This window comes from Aquila chrysaetos, chromosome 6 (genome assembly GCF_900496995.4).
Source record: "Aquila chrysaetos chrysaetos chromosome 6, bAquChr1.4, whole genome shotgun sequence".
NCBI lineage: Eukaryota > Metazoa > Chordata > Aves > Accipitriformes > Accipitridae > Aquila > Aquila chrysaetos.
Genome location: NC_044009.1, coordinates 35,809,573 through 35,831,497, shown reverse-complemented (window position 1 = coordinate 35,831,497; position 21,925 = coordinate 35,809,573). Strand labels below are relative to the sequence as shown.

Sequence of the window (21,925 nt, the reverse complement as noted above, 5' to 3'; positions counted from 1 at the left end):
ACAAGGCAGATGCACAGCAAGAACTACTTTTATTGGAAGAGATTTGCATCTACAAAAGAGTGAAAAACAGGTGTAAAATCCACAGTAAAAAGAAGGGGCACGATGAGCTGGGCTGGTCAGCAAGACAAGGTGCCTTCTCCCCACCCCGAGGAGCAGTCAGGCACTGTTTGCTCGCAGCCACAGACAGCTGGGCTTTGGGATGGGGTCACAGAGCACCCCAGTTTCAGAACACCCAACGCAAGCAGGATAAGGAAGCTCAGCCTTAACCACACTTCACCACCTCCAAGCTCAGCAGGGCACAACCTTTGCCTGGGGCACAGCCGCATCAGGATCCCCTCCTGGGGTGACCCTTGCACCTCCCCAAGAAGTGGCCTGGCAGCCCCCAAGGGGAACTGCTGCTTATGGCCAGACAGCTCGGGCTGCTCACTCCCCCCTCCCTTTGACCTCCTCTCCCCTCACCCAGGCACCCCAACTCCTCCTGGAGCACCCCACCAACCCACTGGGGTCACTGCCCCAGCCCCTCCACCCTGCACACACAACCCCAGCATCCTACATCCCACACACCACCTCTGCCCAGCACCACAAAGGGCCACCCACTCGCTGTAGGAAGAGGTACAACATCTCCCTTGCCCTAGCACCCCAGCCCAAGGGCACCCCGTTTCTGCCCTCCAGCTAGCAGCTTCCCACCCCAGCACTCCAACAGCAAGCCAACTCCGCCCCAACCTGTCCCAGCAGCCCCCAAAGTGAAGGATACCCCTGCCCTGGGTGGGGGGACACAAATGCTGGTTTGGAAGTAACACAGGGGCCTGCAGCCCCATGCAGCCCCAGGGGTCAAGGGTCCTAGCAGTGCAAGGAAGTGAGTTGTGCCACACTAGGAAGGAAGGGGAAAGGGGCTGCCGCCCTGTGCTCCTAGCTGGGAAAAATGAAGCTCTTGATTCTACCAAGATCCATGGCAGTGTGCAAGGAGCACTGCCTCAGCCCCAGGGGGTCCAGCCAGTCCTTGCGGTTGGGGGCTGCATTCCATGCGGGGCCTGAACTGGCTGAGCAGGCATGGCAGTGGAGCGCCGGAGGAGCCGGGAGCACGGCGAGTCCGAAGGGGCCAGGCTGACGGGGGGCTGCAGAGGGGGCAGTACGGTTAGACCTCTCGCAGGCGGTGGGTACTCTCCGGAAGGGGCCTTGCAGGGGGTTCATATGCTGGGCTAGATCAGGCGCCTTTGGATAGGACAGAGCCGTCATCACGCTGCTCCACAGGTAGAGCGCGGTTGCTGTGACACCTCCACGACATGGCTCCTTGGTCGTCTCGTTCTCCCCCAGGCAACGGGTGCTGCTGGCTGGGGAGATGTCAGGCAGCTTGGGCTGGGGCTGGTCAGGGGCTGGGGCTGGCTGGGCATCCAGCTGGCAGCTGCCCTCCTCGGAGAACAGTGCAGGCCGGGGGGCTGCAAGGCTGACGCTCCTCATGCACACAGACCCGTGCACCACTGTGACGGAGGCGAAGACAGCAGCGAAGCCGGTCAGGTACACCACGCCCAGGAGGCAGGCCAGCTGCAGAGAAGCCAACTGTTAGCCCAGACCCCCCAGCAGCACCCCACAGCCAGCCGTGACCCAGCATGGCCATACATCGACCCAGCAGCCGTGATGGCAAGCGGCACCACCAGCACCAGGGCTGGATGGATGCCAGGGAGCAGGCAGCCACGCTGCTAACAGTGGGTGGCACACAGCCTGTTCAAAGCAGGGCCTAAATACCACAAACCAAAATGCCCCAGCTAAAATGTAGCAGTTCCTGTTTAAATCCCCAGCCAGCACCCAGTTCCCTCCATGCCACCACCATGACCTTGCACCATGACTTGTGGGGCTGCGGTCCAGCACAGGGCAGACTAACCCAGAACCAGGCTGCAGTGCCTCAGGCAGCAGAGCTGCAAATCATCATCTTCTGGCTTCTGACAGCTTCCCTTTTCAACAGGGAATAAACCAAGCTGCTGCTCCCAGAGGAAAAGAGGGTCCTGCTCCAAACTCATGGCCTGCTGGGTCCCACGTTCTTGCCAGTAGCTGCTGTCCCATGCCCTTACCTTTACCACTTGCTGGTAGAACTGGCCCAGCACATGCTGCCACATGGACTGCTCCATGAGGACACACAGATCCGTGTAGGTGAACCAGCCACGCCACATGCCCTGCTTTTCTGCCACACTGCAGGAAAAAAAGAGAATGGTGGATGTGGCACGGACCTTCCCCATCAAAGAAGCTTCAGCCCAGGCAGGCTTGGAAAAGACCCTGCTCAAGGTCTGTGGAAGGGAGCTGCAGAGCCTAGCAAAGGCTCACAGGTACCCCAACCTCTTATTTCACTGCAGCAGGGCTAGCTCTGAGCAGGGGCAGAGCCAGGGCTGCAAGGTGGATGAAAGGCTCACCCCTACCCCACAGACCTACCGTCCTTCCAGCCAGCTCAGCACTTCAAACAGCTCCCGGGGATCTGTGTAGAGACTCCAGTCCTGTGGGGACAGCAGTGAAAGGTCAGCACAGTCTGGGCAGGCCACCCAGCACCCAGACACATCCTTCTCTATTCCTTCATGGGAGTATGTGGGGGAAAAACAGAAATCCAGACTCCCCTCAATGCCTCCTTTCCCCCGCTCTGTGAAATAGCTGGCCGCAGAGACAGCCCCACTTACAATGGCACTCAGGAAGTTCATCTCCAGTGTGTTCATGGTCTGGACGTCCACCTTTCCTGCTGCTCCCCACTCGTCGTTGAACACCTCCTCCTCCTCACCCTCATCATACAGGTACTTACTAGCAACCATCTAAAACCAGCATAAAGGACAGGATCTCAGTCCCCCCTGCACTCCTCCAGGCCTCCCTCCAACCCAGTGACCCCCCCAGCCCACACTGCTCACCATGGAGATCAGGAAGAGGTCTGAAGATGAGATCTGCTGGAGGTATTCAGGGTTCCGGTGCCGGAGTCTCTCAATGTAAACCAGTGCCAGCATCATGGAGCAGGGCGAGATGCAAGCTTCCCTGTGGGACAGGGCAAGAACCAGCCCGAATGTTATCTGTGTGCTACAAACATCCCAGCCACCACGGCACAACTTGGCTGCTCCCTCCCCAGGTGGGTAGTGGGGAGGTTTAGTAAATAAGACCACTAGATACATCCCAGCCTTGCCAGCTCCATGCTGGGTGTCCTGAGCTACAGCCAGAGAAAGTGCAGGGGATGCAGGGTGGAGAGCAGAAAGCCCTGGCTCCTGTTCCCAGGCACAACCAGCTCCAAGGTGAGCAACCTGCCTGCAGCCAGGCACACTGCAAGGGCTTGGTTGCCAAGAGCAGACCCAGGCTACCCAGTGAGCTGCAGATCCAGCCAGCACAGACTCCCAGTTACAAGAGCACCCCTGCACCCCAGAGAACAGGGCCAACCTGAAGCGGGCCTGGCTGTGTCAGGAAGCCACTATGCCTGCTATCCTTGCCACCTGCCCCCAGCTCCTCTTTGACACTAATCAGGCCTAAGAGACAAAGACAGTGCTGGCTCAAGGGACAGAAGTGAGTCATAGGTGAGACCAAAGCTCCCAGTTCTGACACAGGACATGAAGGGACAGCTTTTGCTTCTTACCGAGACACGTGAGAGACATATTTCTTCTGGAGTCTGCGGATAGGGCTGGGAGCCACGTTCTGCAGCAACTCCACAGCAATATCTAGGGCAGAAAAGCAGCAAAAGGGTTTAGCGCCATATGGCACAGTCCACCCCCACCTTCCCCTTCTCCCCACAAGCCCATTGAGTCTTGGTGTTTGCTCAGCCCCTCAAGTTTAATTCAAACTATGAAGGTAGGACAGGCCTTATCAGAAGTCAGGGATGAGGGAGGAACAAACAAATAGGCAGGACAGCCAGACCAAAGCAGGAAGAGGATGTGAGTGTCCAAGGCCTAGTGGCAGTGCCAGATCCAGATTAGCACGTCTGCGTCACGGGGAGTTACCAGCAGTCAGCTGCACAGAGATGCTAACACCCTCCCCTCACCCCGCAGGACCTCAGGCAACCCTTTCGGAGGCTTTCTAGGACCTGATGTCAACACCACGTCTTCCTAGTCCTTCGCTCCCCTCCAAACAGCATTCTCCTTCTCCAGAGCTCGTCAGCACTCCAGCTGATCCAGCTTCCACCACACTACACCACAGCACACCACAGCCCCAGTGCCTCTGAGATGGTGATGGACAATATATTCATGTGACCAGGAGCCCGAAGGCACTAACAGGGTATGGAAGCGGAGATACAGTATAACTGCAGCTCATCTCAACCCGGTTCCCCTGGGCTCACAGACATGCCTCAGCATCCAAGCACTGAAAGGGCCAGAGACTGACGGATGCTGGCAGATGGCTTCAGCAGCTCCTGTCTCGCTTCTCAACACGATAGAACCAGCTGGGAGCATCCCAAACAGCACTTCAGTCTGGTGCTTGCCAGGAAGTGTTTTCAACAGGCAATTCGAGCTCCATTTTGCCACTGAACCCTTGGCTGACAGAGTCAAGAGCAGAGCTCATCCCAGCAGCCATGCGTTTCCAGCTCCCACGAGAAGCATGACCACACCACCTCTTCTCTCCACATCCCTCCTTTCTGTGTGTCTCCAGCAACTAAGAGAACAGCTGCAGTCCCACAGGAATTATCTGCCCAACAGCAGCCACCAACCTCCCCAGGTCATTCAAGCCACACCACCGCTAGGATCCACAGCCAGGCAGACACAGCTCCAGCCACCCGTTGGCAGCTCCCAGCCTCTCACACTGCTGCTGCTCTCTCTGCCCTGCTTGGCCACCCTTGGGCTACCACACCAGCCCCTGCAGAGGCAGCAGCGATGCCCCGAGTGATGGAGAGTACATGAGGTCCCCCAGGCTCTGCCCCGATGTGAAACCTAACTCTTCAGCCCACAAATCCAACCCATGACAGCGTGTCCTGCCCTAGAGGGCACGGAGAGCAGCTGATCACTCTCCCCATCTCACAGCCACGACATGCTGAGGGTAGTTATGATTCTTCCTTTCCAGAAAGAACAAACTCAGTTTTCAACCTCTTTCCTCAGCCAGCCCCATACCGCCTCCTGCGGCCACCCCTCAATGCCAAAGACCTTTCCCAGCTCCTCCTGCTACTCTGGACTCTCCCCACAATTGCCTCCATCTCATCTGAAGAGCAGTGCCATAAACTCACCACGTAGCAACAGCACAGCTGTACTAAGACAGGTGCCATAGCCCTAGGTCCCATTTGTTTGACAGCAGCTGATAGCAGCTAGTGAAGGAAGGCTGTAAGAGCAGATAAGCCCGCAGAGATATTCTCTGTGCGTTGCTCCCGCCCCCAGCTGCTGGAGCCGAGGCTTTTCCTGACTGCAAGACAGTCTTTATAGTTAATAGCCCTCAACAGAGTCTTCTTCCATGAATGTGCCCTTTGAACTTCCAACACTGGTAGCATCCTGTGGAACAGTCCCATCTCGTACCTGGGTGTGACGCAAGCCCCAAAGACGAGCCACATACCTCCTTTGCACCGCCCATGTCAGAACTCGTGACGCCCAGCAGCGCCCAGGCAGCCCGGCCCAGCCCCATCACCACGCACCCAGCATCCCCCTCCTCGCTGAGGTACATCACACACAGCCTCTTGGCTACTTCAGACCTTTTCCCCAAATTTATCACAAGAGTTTTGAATGCAAGCATGCTTCCACACCCACTCAACGCCCCCTGCAAGCTGTGTGAGCACGCAGCTAATGGAAACACTAACACGAACGAACTGTGAAAGCCCTCTGGCAGCCCTTGACCACTCCTCTCTACCATCACCTGCACCAGCTCCTCAGCCTCAACCCAGCTGCGTCATTCTGCTCCCCCAAACACTGGTGAATCAACAGGAAAAAAAAAAAGGATGTGATCCAGACAAACACACAGCAGAAACTTGTCCCCTTGGTGCTCACAAATGGAAGTTAAACAAACTTCCCAGTACTTTGCACAGCACAAGAAGTTCTCCAAGACACCTCCCATCAGGGACAGGGACACAGCCTTCACTGCCAAGGAATTTGCAAGCAACCTAAAGGACTCTGCACACTAGCGAGGTGCCAAAAATGCAGCAGTGGGCCAGAGAGGGCAATAAAACAGAGAGCAGGAGCCATGAGGCTCTGGCACCCTGCCCGCTGTGCTGCGCAGAGTGAGGAAGGCTGGGCAGGGGTGGGATTTGGCACTGGGAAGGGAGCGGGGTGACTTGTTGGTCTCAGCCCCTGGGCTACTTCCAACGCCCTTGACTCAGCATTCTCGTCTGGGGACACTCGGCAACCCACCTGCCATGGGGCTGGAGAGATTATCCAGGCTGCAATCTTTGTCCCAGCCATAATAGAGCCGCTTCCGCACTCTCTCGCTCAGCTGCTGGTGCCTGGGCAGGAACTGCAGGCAGACATGGGGGGAACGTGAGAAACGCCCCGAGCACTCCCCGTACCGGGCTCTCCACCCCAACCCAGCTTCGGGGTACAACGGGCCCGGCGGGGCCCCCAGGAACTCGGCCAGGGGCCGGGGTGTGCCGTCACACGGGGCTCTTCAGGGCCTGAGCTTAAGGGGGCAACACCCCAGGGGCCCGCGGAGGTGCGGGGCTGGGGACAGGCTGCGCCGGCGACACCGGGCACCACCAGGGGTGCGCCGGGGGCGGGGGTGGACGACGGACGACTCACCGTGAACTCCTGGAATCCGCTGAGGGAGAAGGTACCCTCCTCGTCCAGCAGCAGCCCGTCCAGCTCCATCCCGCCCGCCCCCGGGGCAGGGGCTGCCGGGTCCCCTCCGGGGTGCCGGGCTGCTCCGAAGCCGAGGCCGGGTCCGGTGACCGGAGCGGGGTGGCGGAACCGCTGCTAGGCCGAGTCCCGCCTCCCGCCTTCCTCTTCCGGTGCAGGGAGCGTGGCTGAAGCCGCGCCTGCGCAGAGCGCCCCGCCTCCCCGCCCGCCCCGGAGCGCACGCGCGCCCGGTCCCTCCCCCGCCGCCGGGCGGGCTGCGCATGCGCGCGGCGCCAGCGGCCGCCGGTCCCCCTCAGGCGGTGCCGCCCGCCCGGGCCGGTGCAGTCCTCGCCGCTCCCTCCCCCTCCCCCCGCCGGCGGTGACAGCGGTGTCCCCCCCTCCCTCCCCCCCCCGCAGCCATGGCGAGCGGCCGGGCCGAGGAGGCAGCGGCGGCGGCGGCGGCCGAGGAGGAGGAGGAGGAGGCGGCAGCGGCGGCGGCGGCGCGGCTGGCGGCGGCGCTGCGGCAGCGGCTGCGGGGCTGGGAGGCGGCGCTGGCGGCGGCGCAGCGGCTGCTGGTGTGGGAGAGGCCGCTGCACAGCCTGGTCACCGCCGCCGCGCTCGGCGGGGCCCTCTGGTGAGCTGGGGCGGGGGTAGGCCGCGGCGGCGGCGGCGGCGGGGGGGGCGGCCGGGGCCGGGGCGGCAGCGGGGCCTGCCGCGCCGAGGCCGCGGAGGCTGGGCGGCTTGTCGGGGTGCTGCTCGTCCGGTCCTCGGCCGTGGCGGCTGGGCCGCTTGTGAGCCTTCGGAGTCGGTGGTGATCCCCCGTGGGGTGCCCGCGGTCTGTATTCGTGCGGCAAAGCTGAGGGCAGCTGCCCTCCGTAACGCCGTGGGATGTGCTCAGCCAGGAGCAACCGTGTTGTTTTCCGCCGACAAGCGTAAACAGGCCCCTCCCTGAGGGGAGAAAGTGCCAAGAGCTCGGGCAGGGTTTGCCCTGCAATAATAAAATGCAGCTGGGCCCAACTGGAGGCTCGCCCAGGCACGTTTCTGGTTAATTTTTGCATCTGTGCTTCATCGGTTCGCTTCACCTGGTAATCGCGGTCAGTGAGCCCCATGGCCTCCTGCAGTGGCAGGCTGCCGTGCGGTGTTTTATTTAAGCCCTTCTGCTCATTGATCTTTTTCTGAAGGGTGCTGATTTTTCACGAAGGCCGAGGCCGCTCTGTTTGGGTGCGAGCATATCCCCCCTGCCCTGCCTTCCCTTCTCCTCTGCCTCTCGGGCAGGGCAGCAGCACGAGGAGCTGGGAATGTGAGTGGCAGAGCCCAGCTGTGGATGGGAATGAAAAACATCCTGTTTGTTTGTATAAACAGTGAGTCAGTTTTACTGGCAAAAACGCTCTCAGCCAGTGGGTTTCCCAGCAGAAAAGGTCAAAACTGGCCAGGGAAAGAGTTAAACATTGGTCGCAGATTAAATAGGAAGGGACAGACTCTGAAGTCAGAGAAGGGAAAAGTATGTGACTAAACAGCCTTTGAAGTCACTATGAAGAGGCCGCTTACGTTCTGCTCCCTCATCCATACGAGTATCAGAGGCGTACGTGATAGCCAGGTGCTTAAATGGTTTTGGACTCCTCTGCCAGCTGGAAAGGCCTGAAAGCAGATCTTTGAAGTTCTGGGAGGGGGAGAGGCGTGCCATGAGATGGCAGGGCTGGTAGACAGTGATAGCTAAGGGACTGTGTGTAAAAAGGTCAAGAAGAACAAAAGGTGCCCAGAATATGGGACAGCAGAGAGAGATTTAAATATCATGGAGCGGAAGGAATTATTTACGGTCCCATGGAGGATTCAGCCAGCATCCTTCAACTGCAATCCATAAATGAGGCAGAATAGGAGGAAATTCTTCCAGAGCTGATGGGTTAAGCTACAGAATCGTTGTCCAATGGGAAGGGATAAAAACGTTGTTGTTTAGGTCATTATAGGTCCTGCAAGCCCATGGAAAGTGTGCGGCTTTTGTTCTGTGCTGCCCAGTGAGGCAGATCTCACTTCCAAGTCCTGTACCTCTGACTGTGGCTTGGTGAGAAGCACAGCCCTTCCCTGCGCTGCACGGCAAGATGCTCTCTGACTCCGATCATTGTTTGATGCATTTGAGATTAGTTATTGGCAAATACTTGCTGAAGAGGAGCAAGGTAAAATAGTGGAGCGGCTCTTCCTTTCTGGAAAGGACTGTTCATTAAAGGGGTGAGGGTGAATGCATTTCCCCGGCATTTGTTTCTGGAGTGACTTAAAAACAGCCCCTGTGAGCTGGAGGGAAGTGCTGATGCACTTGCTTGGAGGAAAGGAGGAATGCAGACAGCCACTGCTGGCTGGAACCTTTGCTGTTGAATCTATATGGAGTGGGGAGATAAACTCTTTGTTGGTGGGATTGTGCGACTATGTGTGAGTAGTATTGTGTGAGCTGGCATTTGGCTCAAGCCATGTGTTGATGAGGGACATGAAAGGTTTTACGATAGAGTCAAGTGAGCAACTAAACCGTTTAAGTGTTAGGCTCTGATGAAACGGGGAGAGGTTTGTGATAAAAGAATGGACATCTAGCAGCAGGTGCAGGATGTGTTTTGGTGCTACTTCCAGGTAATGCTGGACCTTGTGATGTCAAATAGGACGTAAGTTTTCAGCAAACAGGCTGATTCTCAACCAGTCTTCTGCTACAGCAATCTGTATTTATGTTATCTAGACCCTCCACGTTGAGGATTCGGAGGGACTTGTACAAGGGAGGATTAGCCTTGTTTTACAACCGAAGGAGGAGCTCAGAAGCAGGGGAGGAGAGCACTGGGAGATGGCAGGTAGTCAGCTGTCTGGTGGTGGGCAAAGGCACCATTTGAGAACGTGCTGTGGCGGGGGTGGGTGCCTGCGGAGTACAATGCTTGCTGCAGTGGCCGGTAGCAGTCGGATATTTCTGCTCTTCCGTACACTGAGCCATATCTGTTTGCTCATGAAGAGCAGTAACTTGCTGCCTTTTTCCTGCCTAACAATTTCCCATTTGATTTCTAGGTTGTTTTCCTCCACCTCCCTGAGACCCCTCTTTCTCCTCAGCATGTCCCTTCTTGGCATCCTCTTGCTGGAGAGGTGGAAGCCCAGGTTCCTGTTTGATTTCTCAGGTATGTGATGAGTAGCAGTGTAGCTAGTGACACAGTTCTGGTGTTACCAGCTGCTGGGCTATGGCCACAGCTGGTCCTTTCCTGGCTCTCTCATAGGTCTCATAGGTAAGCTCTGTTCCTACTGTAACTGCAGGCTTTGGTACTGGTGCTGCCTCTTGCCTATTTGTGTCAGAGTATTAGGATGTATCCTAATACTGTGGGCATGGGGGGAATTGCTCCCAGTGCTGAGAAGTTCTGGGAGTGGCTCATTTTGAGAGTGACTAAGGGGGCCCAGCTAACTTGTCAAGGAAGCTGGCGACCGGGATGATGCAGTTTTTCTGCCGTGTCCTTTCTCTCCTGCAAATGTCGTGGCAAAAAGATCGTTCCAGGTCTGAGCATATATGGCCAGCTGACCTGGGGGAAGGAAACGGGGCGGGTGTTGAAGTGTATTGGTTTTAGTTAAGTGCAGCGTGGGCTTATGGCCTGAAAGAGGCAGAGCAGACTAGAGCGACTTCCCCTTGAGGCAGGTAGTAGAATGGATGATGAGGTCTGACAGCAGGGACAGTTAGTGTATTGTACCTGTACTGAACAGCATCTGGTCTCCAGCTAATGGGTGAGTCTGATCACTTAGCTTATCTTTCCCATTTATTGAAGGGTCTTTGCCAACATTAGACACAAAAGCAACAAGAGGAATAGCCTCATAACAATGATAAGCATAGATTGGCTGCTGTCTGCTTTGAGTGCCTCCTTCATTGGAGTTTATTAAATGACTGGACCCAGACCTGCCTACTGCATCTACTGCTGCTGTTCAAAGGCAGCTTGGGGCCCTCCATCCCTGCCCCCCTACTCTAGGGAGGGTTTCTGAATGAAAGCCCCTCTATATGTGTGTTTGTAAGGTGCCCTTTATTTGACCTGAAAGGGTACTGACTTAAAGGGTGCTTTCACAGAAGTCCTGATAAGATTAGATATGTTTCAGCTGTAGTCTTGAAACTGTTTGCTTTGTGTGGTTCAAGTAACTAGGCAGCTAAACTGGACTCGCCAATTTAATTTCCTGCTTATTCGCATTGGTTTTTTAAGGGAATAGTTTAAAGCCAACCCAAAACATCTTACTTGAAACATGTCCAGAAATGCAAAAGCCTAGTGTCCAATACAGAATGGTGTCATTGAGGCAGGTGGGGGTAGAATCGCTCCAGCAAGTACCAGGCCTGTAAAAGTTGTGTTATCACAGAAGAAATAGGAAATCCATACTGAAATTTATTTATATGATGCAGAGCAGTGAGGAATAAAAAAGAAAAACAAACAAAACAACACATCAGGGGTTAGGCTCATCCTGTGTCACCAGCTCTGGAAGAAGTCAGTGCACATCCTACTGAGCCACTCCTCATTTGTGTTCTTCCTTATATTTCCCTCCTTGCTGCTTTTCTGCTGCTGACAGCAAAGAACAGGGACACCTTTCTGATGTGCCTGGTTAGGTCACAGCCCTGATATTGACATGGTCCACTGGACCGTGTTTCCTCAGCCTCCGTAAGGAAGGAGCGGTGCTCTGCATTCCTGAGGGGCCTCCTGTTGAATTGGCACTGCTGAATACTTAGGGGTTCTTGTGTGGCTCTTGCTTCCCGCTGAAGCAGAGCTGTAGCTTTGTGGCTTTCCTCCTCAGTGCTTCCTGTAAGCCTTTCCAGGAGCTTTTGGAAGTAGGTCAGTACCACACCTTCAAGAGTCAGCACATATATACACAAACCTCAGCTTGTGGCAGTTCTGTATGTCTCGGGTGACTGCTTATAACATGACTTCTGAAGGAATGCTAAAACCTCAGCATGTATTTTGCAGTTACTCACACACTGTGATCAGGGACACGCTAACAGCAGCGAGATGCACAGCCTTTTTAGGTCCTGTCAGAAGGGACTGCATACTTTAGCTCCCACACATGGGTATTTTCTCCATATGTAACCGCCTCTACATGGGGTTCCACTTAAATATTGTTTAAGGACTTAGGAAGCACCTCCACTTTCTCCTGAAATGGGTATCAAGTAGGGTTGTTTTCTGTACCATTGTTTGGCAACTGTGTTTTGGTCAGCACAGGAGAGGGTAGCATGGAAGAGCTTTAGCAAAGCCTGCATTGCAATTGAATGTTGGTACTCCTTAAAAAGGGCCCCTGCTTTCTAGCTAAAGTTTACACACAGATGAAGAATGCCTCTTGAGGAAGCGTTGAAAACCTTTAAGAGCCAAGGAATCCATCAGCGATAATTTGTCAGTACCAACATGTAACCTAAACTCTTGCACAGCTGACTGGTCTCCCAGAAGAGTCTGGTGTATGTCAAGTGGTTTGTATTAATCCACAATGCGGTGTGAAATGCCGACAGCAAGATTTCAGCTGGTTATTGATGATCTGAAGCCAGCTGTGGATGTTCTGCTTGCTGGCTTAGTTGTACCAGTGCTAGACAGTATTGCAGCACAGGCTGGAGTTAAGCCTTACCTAAGTGAATGTGTCCTGTCAGAAATGCTCTAGGTTTTTTGTGGTTGGGCTGCTCCTCCAACTGGTGTAAGACTCCGGTGCTTTGGGATGGACAGCAGGCAGACTATTCTACTACAGGAAGCAAGATACTCTTGATTTTAAAGACAGCTTGTGTTTTGCCAGATAGTTGAAATCACGTGAACACTCTGCAGCCCGCTGAAATGTTCTGCAGATCCCCAAAGTGTCTCTGAAACCTTCAGAAGCAACTGAGGAGAACTGTTTCACTCCCTCTGCTGGCATGCTTTGGATGGCTTGGATTACTGCAGCCAGTTGGAGAGGAGTGGGGTTCCTGTGCCTTCCTGCTTGCTGTGTTGGTGGCATATCTGTCCAGCAGAGTATGGCGAGCATCCCAGCACCTTGTTTGGTACCTGCTACAACCACTATAGCCAGCCATCACAGATGGACCAGTGCCAAATGTAATTTATTTGGTGATTTAGTGCAGGTAATAGATGAGGCTTTGAGATACATCTGGATTTCTGTGTGCTGCGATTAAGCAGCTTTAGATTCCTGACCACAATAACAAAATACAGCAACAGCAGTTGCGTGAGAGAACCTGGGGGGGGTGGAGCTGCGTCCATAATACTCACTTCGCAGCCCAAGCTCCCTTTGTGAGCAGTGCTTGCCAGCTGCCCCAGCTGCCATGCCGAACAGCCATGGGCAGAGGAGCGGATGGGCAGCCCAGTCTGAGAGCAGTTGACTCTTCTTGTCAGGCCCGATTACTGGAAATCTGGGTCACGCTCTCAAAGAATCGCCTCCTCCCCTGGGCGGATGGCCTCCCGCTCCACTGCACTGTGTGAGCCGGCTGGTGCAGTGCCTGCAGCGGTAGGAGGAGTCTGACATACTTGGCCCAACAACCTGTGTCTTGGAAGAATGGTGGCAAGGCTGCTACAAGCAGTTGCTCTCTTCCATGGCTTGAACTGGAGTCTGAAGTTTGCCTGGGTGTTGGCAGTGATGGATGTTCACCTCTTATGTGTATTTCCTTGGGGGAGTCATTGCCATTCTTGGGCTTTGCATCTGGCTGGTGACTCCAGGGAGGGTTCAGACCCCTTTTTGCTCATGTTGCGTTTTTAAGCCTGTTTCCAACAAGTAGCCTGGACTTTGAACATGAACTCCCTACCTTTATCTTACTCCTGTTTACATGGTGACGTGCAGTGGGGGATAGGGTCCCACTGATTTTTAGAACCTCTTGGATGGCCTGAACCAAGTTTGCTGTTGGCCAGACAGCATCAAAGATGTATGTGTCCCTACCAGCTTTAGGACATTAGGCTGACAGGTAGAGGAGGGTAGACCTCGAGGGGCCTTTACAGCATGATCAGGGCTTGTTAAACAAAGGAGACTTATAAAGACTATGTTGCTGCACGAGCTTTGGTTGAGCCCTGTACATCCTCAGACACTAGTCAGCTAGCCAGGACACCCAAATCTGTGGGCAGCCAGGCTCATGTCTTCCAGCTGTCATAGAAATATTTGGGGTTTTTTTCCTCTAGATATCTAAAGGCAGAGCATAATCATCTGTGACCTCTGCCATTGAAACACCACTCCTTCCTTCAGTACTGCATGGAGTAAGTCCCTGTTTGATCATCACTGGGTTGGATGCAGAGAAGAATGGGAGCAGCTTTCCCTTGCTCTTATCCAGACTGCCAGACCTTAGGAGTGTAGTTATATCTGTGCCTGGCACAAAGGGCTGTCAGGGGACATAAAAGAGCCCTAAAATTAGATAATTATACATAAGACTGCTATTTGTTACTTAATTCCGTGGGAAAGGACAGAGACAGCAGGGAGATCTCTGGCGTTTGTACACAGCATCCTGCCAAGGACTGTGGTCTGGGCTGGTCAGTGGGAAATGCAGCTCAGACCTGCTAGTGTCATGTTGAGCTCCAAGGCGAGAGCTGAAGCTTTGCCCAGCTCAGGAACCATGCTGGCAGCCCTCTGAGAATGACAAGGGCTAGGCAGCTGCCCCAGGGATGGCACTGCCCAGATGCATGGGACACTGGGGCAAGCTGTGCGATCCCTGCAGCAGACAGCCCACATGCTAGCAGCAGGGTGCACCTCGGATATGAATGTCATGCCACATGTTTGTCAGCACAGGTTGCAAGGTATGCTGGGGCACCCTGAGACCAGTGCTCTGGCTGCTCCAAGTCTCACTGAAGCCTGCGCAGCTCAGACTCCAAGCCAGTGATTCCTGCTTGTGTGAGAGCATGAAGAAGGTCCCCAGAGTGCATCCCTAGCTCAGGATGATACATCTCCAGCTCTGCTCTGTTCAAGTGGTAAAAATGTCGGGTTGTATTTTTCACTTGGCTGACTAATCTGCTGTGTTCTCTCTACAGCACAGCCATCGGAGGAGCCGGGAGGGGAGAGGTAAGCTCACTGATGTGTTTTTTGGTGAGAGGGGAGAGTGGGGAAGCCTTAATTTAGTGTGGTGATCTCACCTGCTCTTTTTGCTGTTGTCGATAGACTGCCTGGCTCCTGCTGTGAAACACTGGTAGCGGTTTCTCCTGCACTGGGAGCTGCTTATCAGCTCAGGAGCCACAGTTTGAGACTCTGGGGAAAGCTAGTGTTCTTTCAGTAGCAATAAAGCTCAAGTGCTTCTGATGTTAGGAGCTCTCAGGTTTCTTCCCTGGATCTGTCCTGGACTATTTTAAGAATCCTCCAGAGAGAAGGAAATCCCCAAGACTGACTTTTGCAGGCCATACGTGCTGTCTGCGGTGGCGTAGCTTGCATCCCGTGCTTGGCCATGGTTATAGGTCTGAGAACCACACTCTGGCTACCTCAGATGTGGTGCCAGAGGAGGCCACGTAACTAGTTTGACCTCCAGGGTTTCTGTCTGCGTGGCTTTGAGTAAACCCCTTTGCATCGTGGGCTTGTGGCATGGGGATGCTGTGGCATAGTGTCTGCTGCTGCTGCTTGGCTCATGTGTCTCTTGGCTGTCTTCCTGATTAAAGGAAAAAAGTATCTCCAAATCAAGTGTCTTCCATAGTTCAGTTGAAGATGCAGTCAGTATTGTCAAGCCTTTGGTAGGGATCTCTGCTTCCCTGTGCAGATGTTCTGCGCCACGCCCTCCCCCCTCCCCACCCCGCAACAAAACAGACCGTGTTCAAAGATTGTCTTCTTGCTCTTGTCTTGCTCTTGTCTGTCTCTAGTGAGGGGGTGACTTCAGGGGCACAACCTCACCTGCTCAGTGTCCCTGAGCTGTGCCACTGTCTGGCAGAGAGCTGGGTCACCTTCAGGCTGTACCTGCAGGAACTGCTACAGTACAAGAGGCAAAATCCTGCCAAGGTAAGCTGGAGATATCTACCCTTCTGTGCAGGGGCTTTTCTTTCCATTACTAGTGGCCTAGGAGATGGAAGAATGCAAAATCAATATTTTTACAATTGCTGTCCCTGTTTAACATTTGCTGTTCATTCCTTTCAGACTCTAAGCCATAGGAAGCATAAATAATGAGTAATTGGCTTCCAGTGTTTGTGAACTGGAGCTGAACTTAACCCCATCTGTGATTGGCTAGCTATACTTAGTTTTATTTCTTAGCATGCAAAGGAAGCTCTTAGATTGGGAGTGGGGAGAAAAAAGAGGGGCCTACAGTCTCTGCCCCTTTCACAGGCTCCATTCTTAAGCTGGTCCTGCCTATTTTGCTAACCAAGATTGTAGCTAGCCAAGTCCAAATGCAGAGGTGTTTCTGAGTGCATGGAAACTTGTCGTTAACCATGTTCTGATGGCTGTGACGTGTGTTGTTTGGAAAGGGTTTCTAGACAGGAGTTGCCTTACCATCACAAAAAATAGGACAGACCAGCCACTGGGATTGTATCAGGCTTGCTGGGGTCCAGTGTGCTAAAAGGAGTGGGTTTCTATCACTGCTGATTACTCCTCTTCTGTTAAAACACTGTCCCAACTACAGCAAGTAGGAGACCAGGACCCAGGACCAAGGTGCCCATAAAGCGTGAACTCATTGGCAGTAAAGCCCTTAGAGGGCCCTAGCTTTTGTAGACCCTTTCCAATATGAATGAAACTCTTCATTGCTGGATTTAGTCAATATCTGAACCCACGCCCTGGCTTGCAGGGTGTCTGTTCTCACTTCTCCCCCTCCCCAGGAGAATGCAGGACAAGCCATCAGGGCTGCACCATTATACTTCCACCTTTTCCAGAGGAGGAAGGTCCTGGTCTGGTGGGAGCGTGGGTTCTGCTAATGCTTCTGCCAGCTGGTTTATGGCATAGCAGTGGCACAGCATCTGGTGACCTTGTAACACCTTCCTGTCTCTGTCAGGACAGTATGGACTTCTCTTAAAAGTGCTGAGCTCTGCAGGAGAGATGTACTCTAAAATGGCAGTTTGCAATATCCCATCCTAGCCTCAAGGAACGTAATTTACTTCATAAAGAGCTGTCCAATCAAGTTTTGGTTCTTTTTATTGGGGTGTTGGGTTACCTTGGTCTTCCTGCGCTTGAACCCTCTAATGCTTACAGCTTAACCCAACCAAGCTGAGTTGTGATTGTCAGCATCTGAATGTACTCAGTGCAAAGCTGGTGTACTGACTTTGTTAGGAGCATCCCTCATTTTGCTCTAACTGGGTTTCCTGCATTGGTTGCATAGATGTATCTCTGCCTCTTGTCACTTCTGTTTGTTCCTCTCTCTTCCTTCAGTTCTGCATGAGTGTGTGTTCAGGCTGCCTGATTCTGGCTGTAGTTGGACACTATGTTCCAGGCATAATGATCTCCTACATCATTTGTGAGTATAAGCAACTCTCTTGTCTGACTTAAGCTGAAACATGACCTAACTGTGCTGTTGATACGCTGGTAGAAGCATATTTGTGGTTTTCTTGAGGGGATCTGTGCTAGATGATTAATCAATACAGGCAATGTGCTCTGCGAAGTCTCTTGCTTTAAGTGTGTGCATGCAGTACAGTGGCAAAGTCAGGAGAGGGAGCCGTCGCTAAAACATTGCTTTCCTCTTCTACCCATGCCTGGGACTGTGCTGGTGAGGCTGCAGGGAAGCAGAAAGCTGCAGTCTCTCAGTTCCTAGAGTGGGCAAATCCATACCGAGAGAGTTCTTAAAGAAGCTGCATGTTTGGTAAATAAGACCTTTTTCACTGCTTCGTGAGTCCTTGCTAACTCTGAAGACTGTTCAGGTGGTCTGCTGCTAGCGCATCTACGTATGAGCTCTATGCTGCTACCCTTGTAAAAGTTCTGGTGATTTTTAGTTTTAATAACCTCATTTCAGGGCCTCTATTGCATGTTGGGGCTGGGATGCAGTGGCTGAAGAGGAGGGCTTACGCTTCATCTTAACATAAATCTGTATCCTAACAGAGATCTGTTAGGAAAACCTGGTTAATCAAGCAGCTTTGGAATGAGTAAGAATAGCCATGGATGAGGATTTTAGGCAGCGTCAGATGGGAAAGCAAGTGCCATTCAACTGCACTTCCCTTGATGCAGTTTTTCTTGCTGGTGCCCTGTGAAGAGCTGGGTTGTGCTTGGTCTGTCTCTCACACTCCCTGTATCCTGTGTCCGCAGTGCTCAGCATTCTGCTCTGGCCCCTGGTGGTCTACCACGAGCTGATCCAGAGGATGTACACACGTTTGGAGCCTGTCCTGATGAAACTGGACTACAGTATGAAGGCAGAGACGCTGCACCACAAGCATGAGAAGAAGAGTAAGGACCCACCTTCTCTCTAACTTTTTCTGGTGCCATACTCCCAGGGTGGAGCCCTAGCAAAGGGACAATAGGAGACCACGTCTGCCAACACTGTGTGGTGAAAAGCTGCAGCGGAGCAGGGGAAAACAGGCTGAAACTTGCGGGTTCTGGGGAGAGCAACTGGGCCAGTGATCCTGGGAACAGCAAATGAAAGCAAGAGCTTACAGTTGTCTCTGGGAACCCTGGGCTCCTGGGAAACCTGTGCAGTTTCACAGGGTAGTAGAAGTAGTGGGAAAGTGATGTATAAAGGCATAAAATTCCTTCAGTCTCATGTAAAGCCTTTCTTCTCTTTCTCATAGAGCGACAAGGGAAGAGTGAGCCTGCAGCAGGTGATGAGCCAACAGCAGAGACGGAAAGTGAGAGTGAGGCAGAGCTGTCAGGCTTCTCCCCAGTGGTAAGAGCACAAAGAGCTGAGCAGGAACCAGTCCCTCCTGTCTGGTCTGTAACAGCTTGAGAGGCAGTGGGTGGTCTGAGTACAGCTGCATTGATAACAAACAGCAGAGCAACAAGTCACTTATTTGCAGAATCCCAAGGGGAGAAGAGTATTTGTTTGATGAAGGCCATTGTCTCCAATCTGGGTATTGAGAATTCAGTGCCACAGGGCTGGGTGATGCAGTAGCAGGACAGGGCAAGCTGTGCTCCAGCCTCCTGCTGACCTGCGGAATTGCTTTGATGGTTATGCTTCATGCTCAGAGAATGTGAGTGTCTCCTAAAGAAACCAACTCTCCTGGTGTAATGTGCAGAGGCTCGTCACCACTGGAAAAGGTTGATGAGCAGCACTAGTGTCTCTTACACAGTTCGTGCTTTCAGTCAGACTGGGTGTGACTTTTCTACGTGTGCACCACAGAAACACACCAAATGTCTTTGTTTACAGGAACTCCGGGCATGTGGCTGGGCTGTGAGGTGGGAAGCTTCAGCTTCCAAAGGAATGCAGATACTTGAACCGCTGCTACTTGTAGCAGGCTTCACTGGGCTCAGCATGAATGCAAAAGGGAAGGGGTGTTCTGCTCCTTGGTGATCCCAGGAGAGGAAGAAGGATCAAAGCCTTCTGAGACTCCTACAGGCTGATTCCCATCTTGTGCTGGCTCTTTCAGGTTCTTCACTGAGAGCTGGCAAAGCTTCAGGCAGTGAATTATTGCAGGAAAGCCAGTGAGCTGAGGCTGTCCTTCCCTGGCAGTGCAATGAGCACTTTGCCCAGCCCCCTCCTGCTTTCATACTGTCCCTGTGCAGCGTACTGTGCCTCCAGCAAGCACTTCTGCCTGGAAGTTCTGGTTTGTGCAGAGGTGCCCGTAGGCAGCACTGGTAGTCAGACACCCAGGAATTTGTCCCTCTGCCTTCATCCCATGCAGGTGGATGTGAAGAAGACTGCCCTGGCACTGTCAATCACAGATTCTGAGCTCTCTGATGAAGAGGCTTCCATCCTGGAGAGTGGGGGCTTTTCTGTCTCAAGGGCTACAACCCCACAGCTGACGGACGTTTCTGAAGGTACGAGATGGGACACCTTGCTGCCTTCCTTACACTGGGTGTTTTGTCCCAGAACAACTGGCCCTCCAAATGGGAGGACAGGGAGAGAACCCAGCTATTTGCAGGGAAAGAGCATTGAAAGGAAGAAGCAGTAATAGCAGCACAGGATGCCCTGTGCTGACCATGAGCTGGTCCTGAGTGAACATCAGCCTCTGATTACTGCCCCACAAGGCAACGCTCTCTTGTGACTCCAGCAAGGGAGTGAGGCCATCCACAAAGTCCTGCAGAAATAATTGCATGGTATAGTCACACGCCCATCTATGATGCTGGGTGAAACAGGTCAGACGCTCCACCCTGCCAGACTTATAAGCTCAGAGAAAGACTGGTTAGTGGTGAGGAACGTGAAGGTAACCACTCGGATGTGGTCACCTGAGTGTCGGGAGGAACAGGCAGGTGGCATGCTGCAAGCACAATTTCCCTGACCCTGTGGGTTTTAGTGGAGGGCTCTAGATGCAGAGACTGTGAGCTGGAGAAGAAATTCCTCTCTGAGCACAGAGCACATAGAACAGGGTGAGAAAAGGGACACTCCACGTGAGTTGTGCCACTGGGAGAAGGGAATAACTGCAGACCCCTTCCTGCTGTGCTCCCAGAGCTGGGAGGATGCCCAAAAGTGAGCCCTGGTTTGTCAGCTGGCAGGAGGTGGGTGGGAGGTATCAGTGCCCTGGGTCAAGGTGAGGGGACCTGCGCCTTAATGCTGGTGCCTTTCAGACCTGGATCAGCAGAGCCTGCACAGTGAGCCGGAGGAGTCGTTTTCCAAGGACCTGGCAGAGTTTCCCTCCGTGGAAGAATATCATTCCAGAGACCTGGGACCACAGAGCGATGAAGACGCATTTGGTGTGCCTCTGGGTCCTGAGCTTGCCCACGCTGCCCGTGAGCTGGACTCGGCAGAGAAGGAGGCCGTGGACTCTGACCTCTCCATCCTTCGCCTAGCGTCTCCTCTCCATTTTGTAAATACGCACTTCAACGGGAGCGGGCAAGTGGCAGGAGGCAACGCAGAGCCAAAGACTGTCCCTGCCCCGGGCCTGGGCATCTGCATTGACACGCTGAGCGAGGAGATCGTCACCACTGCCATTACCACGGCAGTGCAGAACACCCTCTCTGCCCTGCTGCGGTCCTCGGAGGCCAGCGAGGGGCCCTCCCTCTCCGAGTTCCTCCCCACCGAGCCCGAAGAGAAACTGAGCTTCCAAGCACAGCTGTCGGAGAGCGAAGCGGTGGAGACAGAGACAGCAGCTTCACCAGAGGATGAGGAGGAAGCAGATGACTTTGAGCTACTGGATCAGGGGGAGCTGGAGCAAATGGATGTAGAGCTGGGGCTCGGAGAGGAGCAGGAAGCACAAGAGTCTCCTGCCGCTCCGGCTCCCCCCTCTCCCACGCTTGCTGAGCTGCCAAAGCAAGGAGATGAGGAGGAGGCAGTGATGACAGCAGCATCTATGTCTTAGGTCTTCTTCATGCGCCCCCTTTTCCTCCATCGTCACTGGAAAAAAGGAAGAACTTGCACGGTGAACACGCAGTGGGTTTTTAGATGTTTGTGTTGACTGGGATGGAAACGCGTCAGTGTTAATGTGCTGTGTCTGGAATAACGAATCCTTTCCATCCTTCTAGAGCCCGGCCTTCGCTGGCTGAGCGGGAGATGCCCCTGCCCTGCGGCTGGGGAAGAGCCGGCTCCTAGAAGCCTTACGCCACAATCGAAACACCAACCCCAGCAAACGCTTCCTAGTAATGGTGCAGTATTTTGGTCTGTCTTCTGTTTGTCTTTCGTTTTGCACGCAGAGTACCGAGCTAGCTGTAGCTGCTGCTAATACCCACATCCCCAGTAGGACATATGCAATCTTATTTTATTGGGTTTTTAAATGGCTCAAAGTGTAAATAATTTTAACTTTCATTGGTTTCGTTTGGGGGGAGGGGTGGGGTGCACAGTCAAATGTGGCTCTCGGGGGGCTAGCGGAGGGAAAGAGGTCTTTGGAGGGGAGGGTAGCAGTAAGGGGACAAAGGCAGACAGGTGGTGTGCAGCGAAGAGACCCCTTCTGCAACCCGTCACCATCTTTCACGTCACTGCTGGAACAGGGTGTCGGGCGATACCTGTTTTTTGTCTGTCTGATTTGAGTTCTGCTACTGGGTGGCTGCGGAGTTTTTTTGCAATCAATGAAATTCGCTCCTGGCCCTGTTCAGTACTCCCGTTTCTTCCTGCCGTGGCCTCTCGGGGGCATCGCTCGCCGTCCACACCACTGACCCTGCAAGCACCCCTTCCCTCTGCACCCCTTCCGTGCCGAGCTGGGCAGCAGTAGCACGGTACCTGAAGATTTTCAAGTGGCTTGAAGAGAGCCAGGAGCGCTGTTACACAGCGGAGGATCCGTGTTCTGTGTCTCTTTTGGGGCTGGGGAGGGAGGCGGGGGGTGGAGGGAAAC

At 53.7% G+C, this 21,925-nt stretch overlaps 2 protein-coding genes across 4 annotated transcripts; one reads left to right on the top strand and one right to left on the bottom strand.

The window, feature by feature from the left end:
- Positions 1–10: 10 nt before the first annotated feature.
- Positions 11–6,862, bottom strand: CNPPD1 (cyclin Pas1/PHO80 domain containing 1). Its single transcript, XM_030016963.1, has 8 exons — positions 6,654–6,862; positions 6,270–6,372; positions 3,590–3,671; positions 2,883–3,003; positions 2,661–2,789; positions 2,422–2,483; positions 2,067–2,184; positions 11–1,542 (listed from the first exon to the last, which is right to left on the bottom strand). The coding sequence occupies exons 1-8, from the start codon at positions 6,720–6,722 to the stop codon at positions 910–912; spliced, it is 1,317 nt and encodes a 438-aa protein (XP_029872823.1). The 5' UTR covers positions 6,723–6,862; the 3' UTR covers positions 11–909.
- Positions 6,863–6,974: 112 nt separating this feature from the next.
- On the top strand, positions 6,975–21,684 carry RETREG2 (reticulophagy regulator family member 2). 3 transcript variants are annotated; one of them, XR_003923825.2, is made up of 10 exons: positions 6,975–7,323; positions 9,723–9,829; positions 14,645–14,675; positions 15,458–15,593; positions 16,950–17,034; positions 17,817–17,954; positions 18,296–18,390; positions 19,346–19,481; positions 20,229–21,019; positions 21,123–21,684. XR_003923825.2 is itself a non-coding variant. In XM_030016962.2 (9 exons), exons 1-9 carry the CDS (start codon positions 7,109–7,111, stop codon positions 20,957–20,959), a joined length of 1,674 nt encoding a protein of 557 aa, XP_029872822.1. In that variant the 5' UTR covers positions 6,975–7,108; the 3' UTR covers positions 20,960–21,684. The 3 variants fall into 3 exon arrangements, 1 of the variants encoding a protein (XP_029872822.1); XR_005932594.1 differs by having other exon boundaries at positions 20,229–21,030; XM_030016962.2 differs by having other exon boundaries at positions 20,229–21,684.
- Positions 21,685–21,925: the final 241 nt, after the last annotated feature.

What these genes read in the sequence shown, in the direction of transcription:
- CNPPD1 (XM_030016963.1), bottom strand. Translation starts at nt 6,722, where the DNA reads ATGGAGCTGGACGGGCTGCTGCTGGACGAGGAGGGTACCTTCTCCCTC. An exon ending in TGAACTTCCTGAGTGCCATT is followed by an intron (nt 2,484 to 2,660) that starts GTAAGTGGGGCT and finishes CTGTCCCCACAG; the next exon opens with GACTGGAGTCTCTACACAGA. An exon ending in TCTACCAGCAAGTGGTAAAG is followed by an intron (nt 1,543 to 2,066) that starts GTAAGGGCATGG and finishes GCTTCTCTGCAG; the next exon opens with CTGGCCTGCCTCCTGGGCGT.
- RETREG2 (XM_030016962.2), top strand. Translation starts at nt 7,109, where the DNA reads ATGGCGAGCGGCCGGGCCGAGGAGGCAGCGGCGGCGGCGGCGGCCGAG. An exon ending in AGAGGCAAAATCCTGCCAAG is followed by an intron (nt 15,594 to 16,949) that starts GTAAGCTGGAGA and finishes CTCTTCCTTCAG; the next exon opens with TTCTGCATGAGTGTGTGTTC. An exon ending in AATGATCTCCTACATCATTT is followed by an intron (nt 17,035 to 17,816) that starts GTGAGTATAAGC and finishes CTGTGTCCGCAG; the next exon opens with TGCTCAGCATTCTGCTCTGG.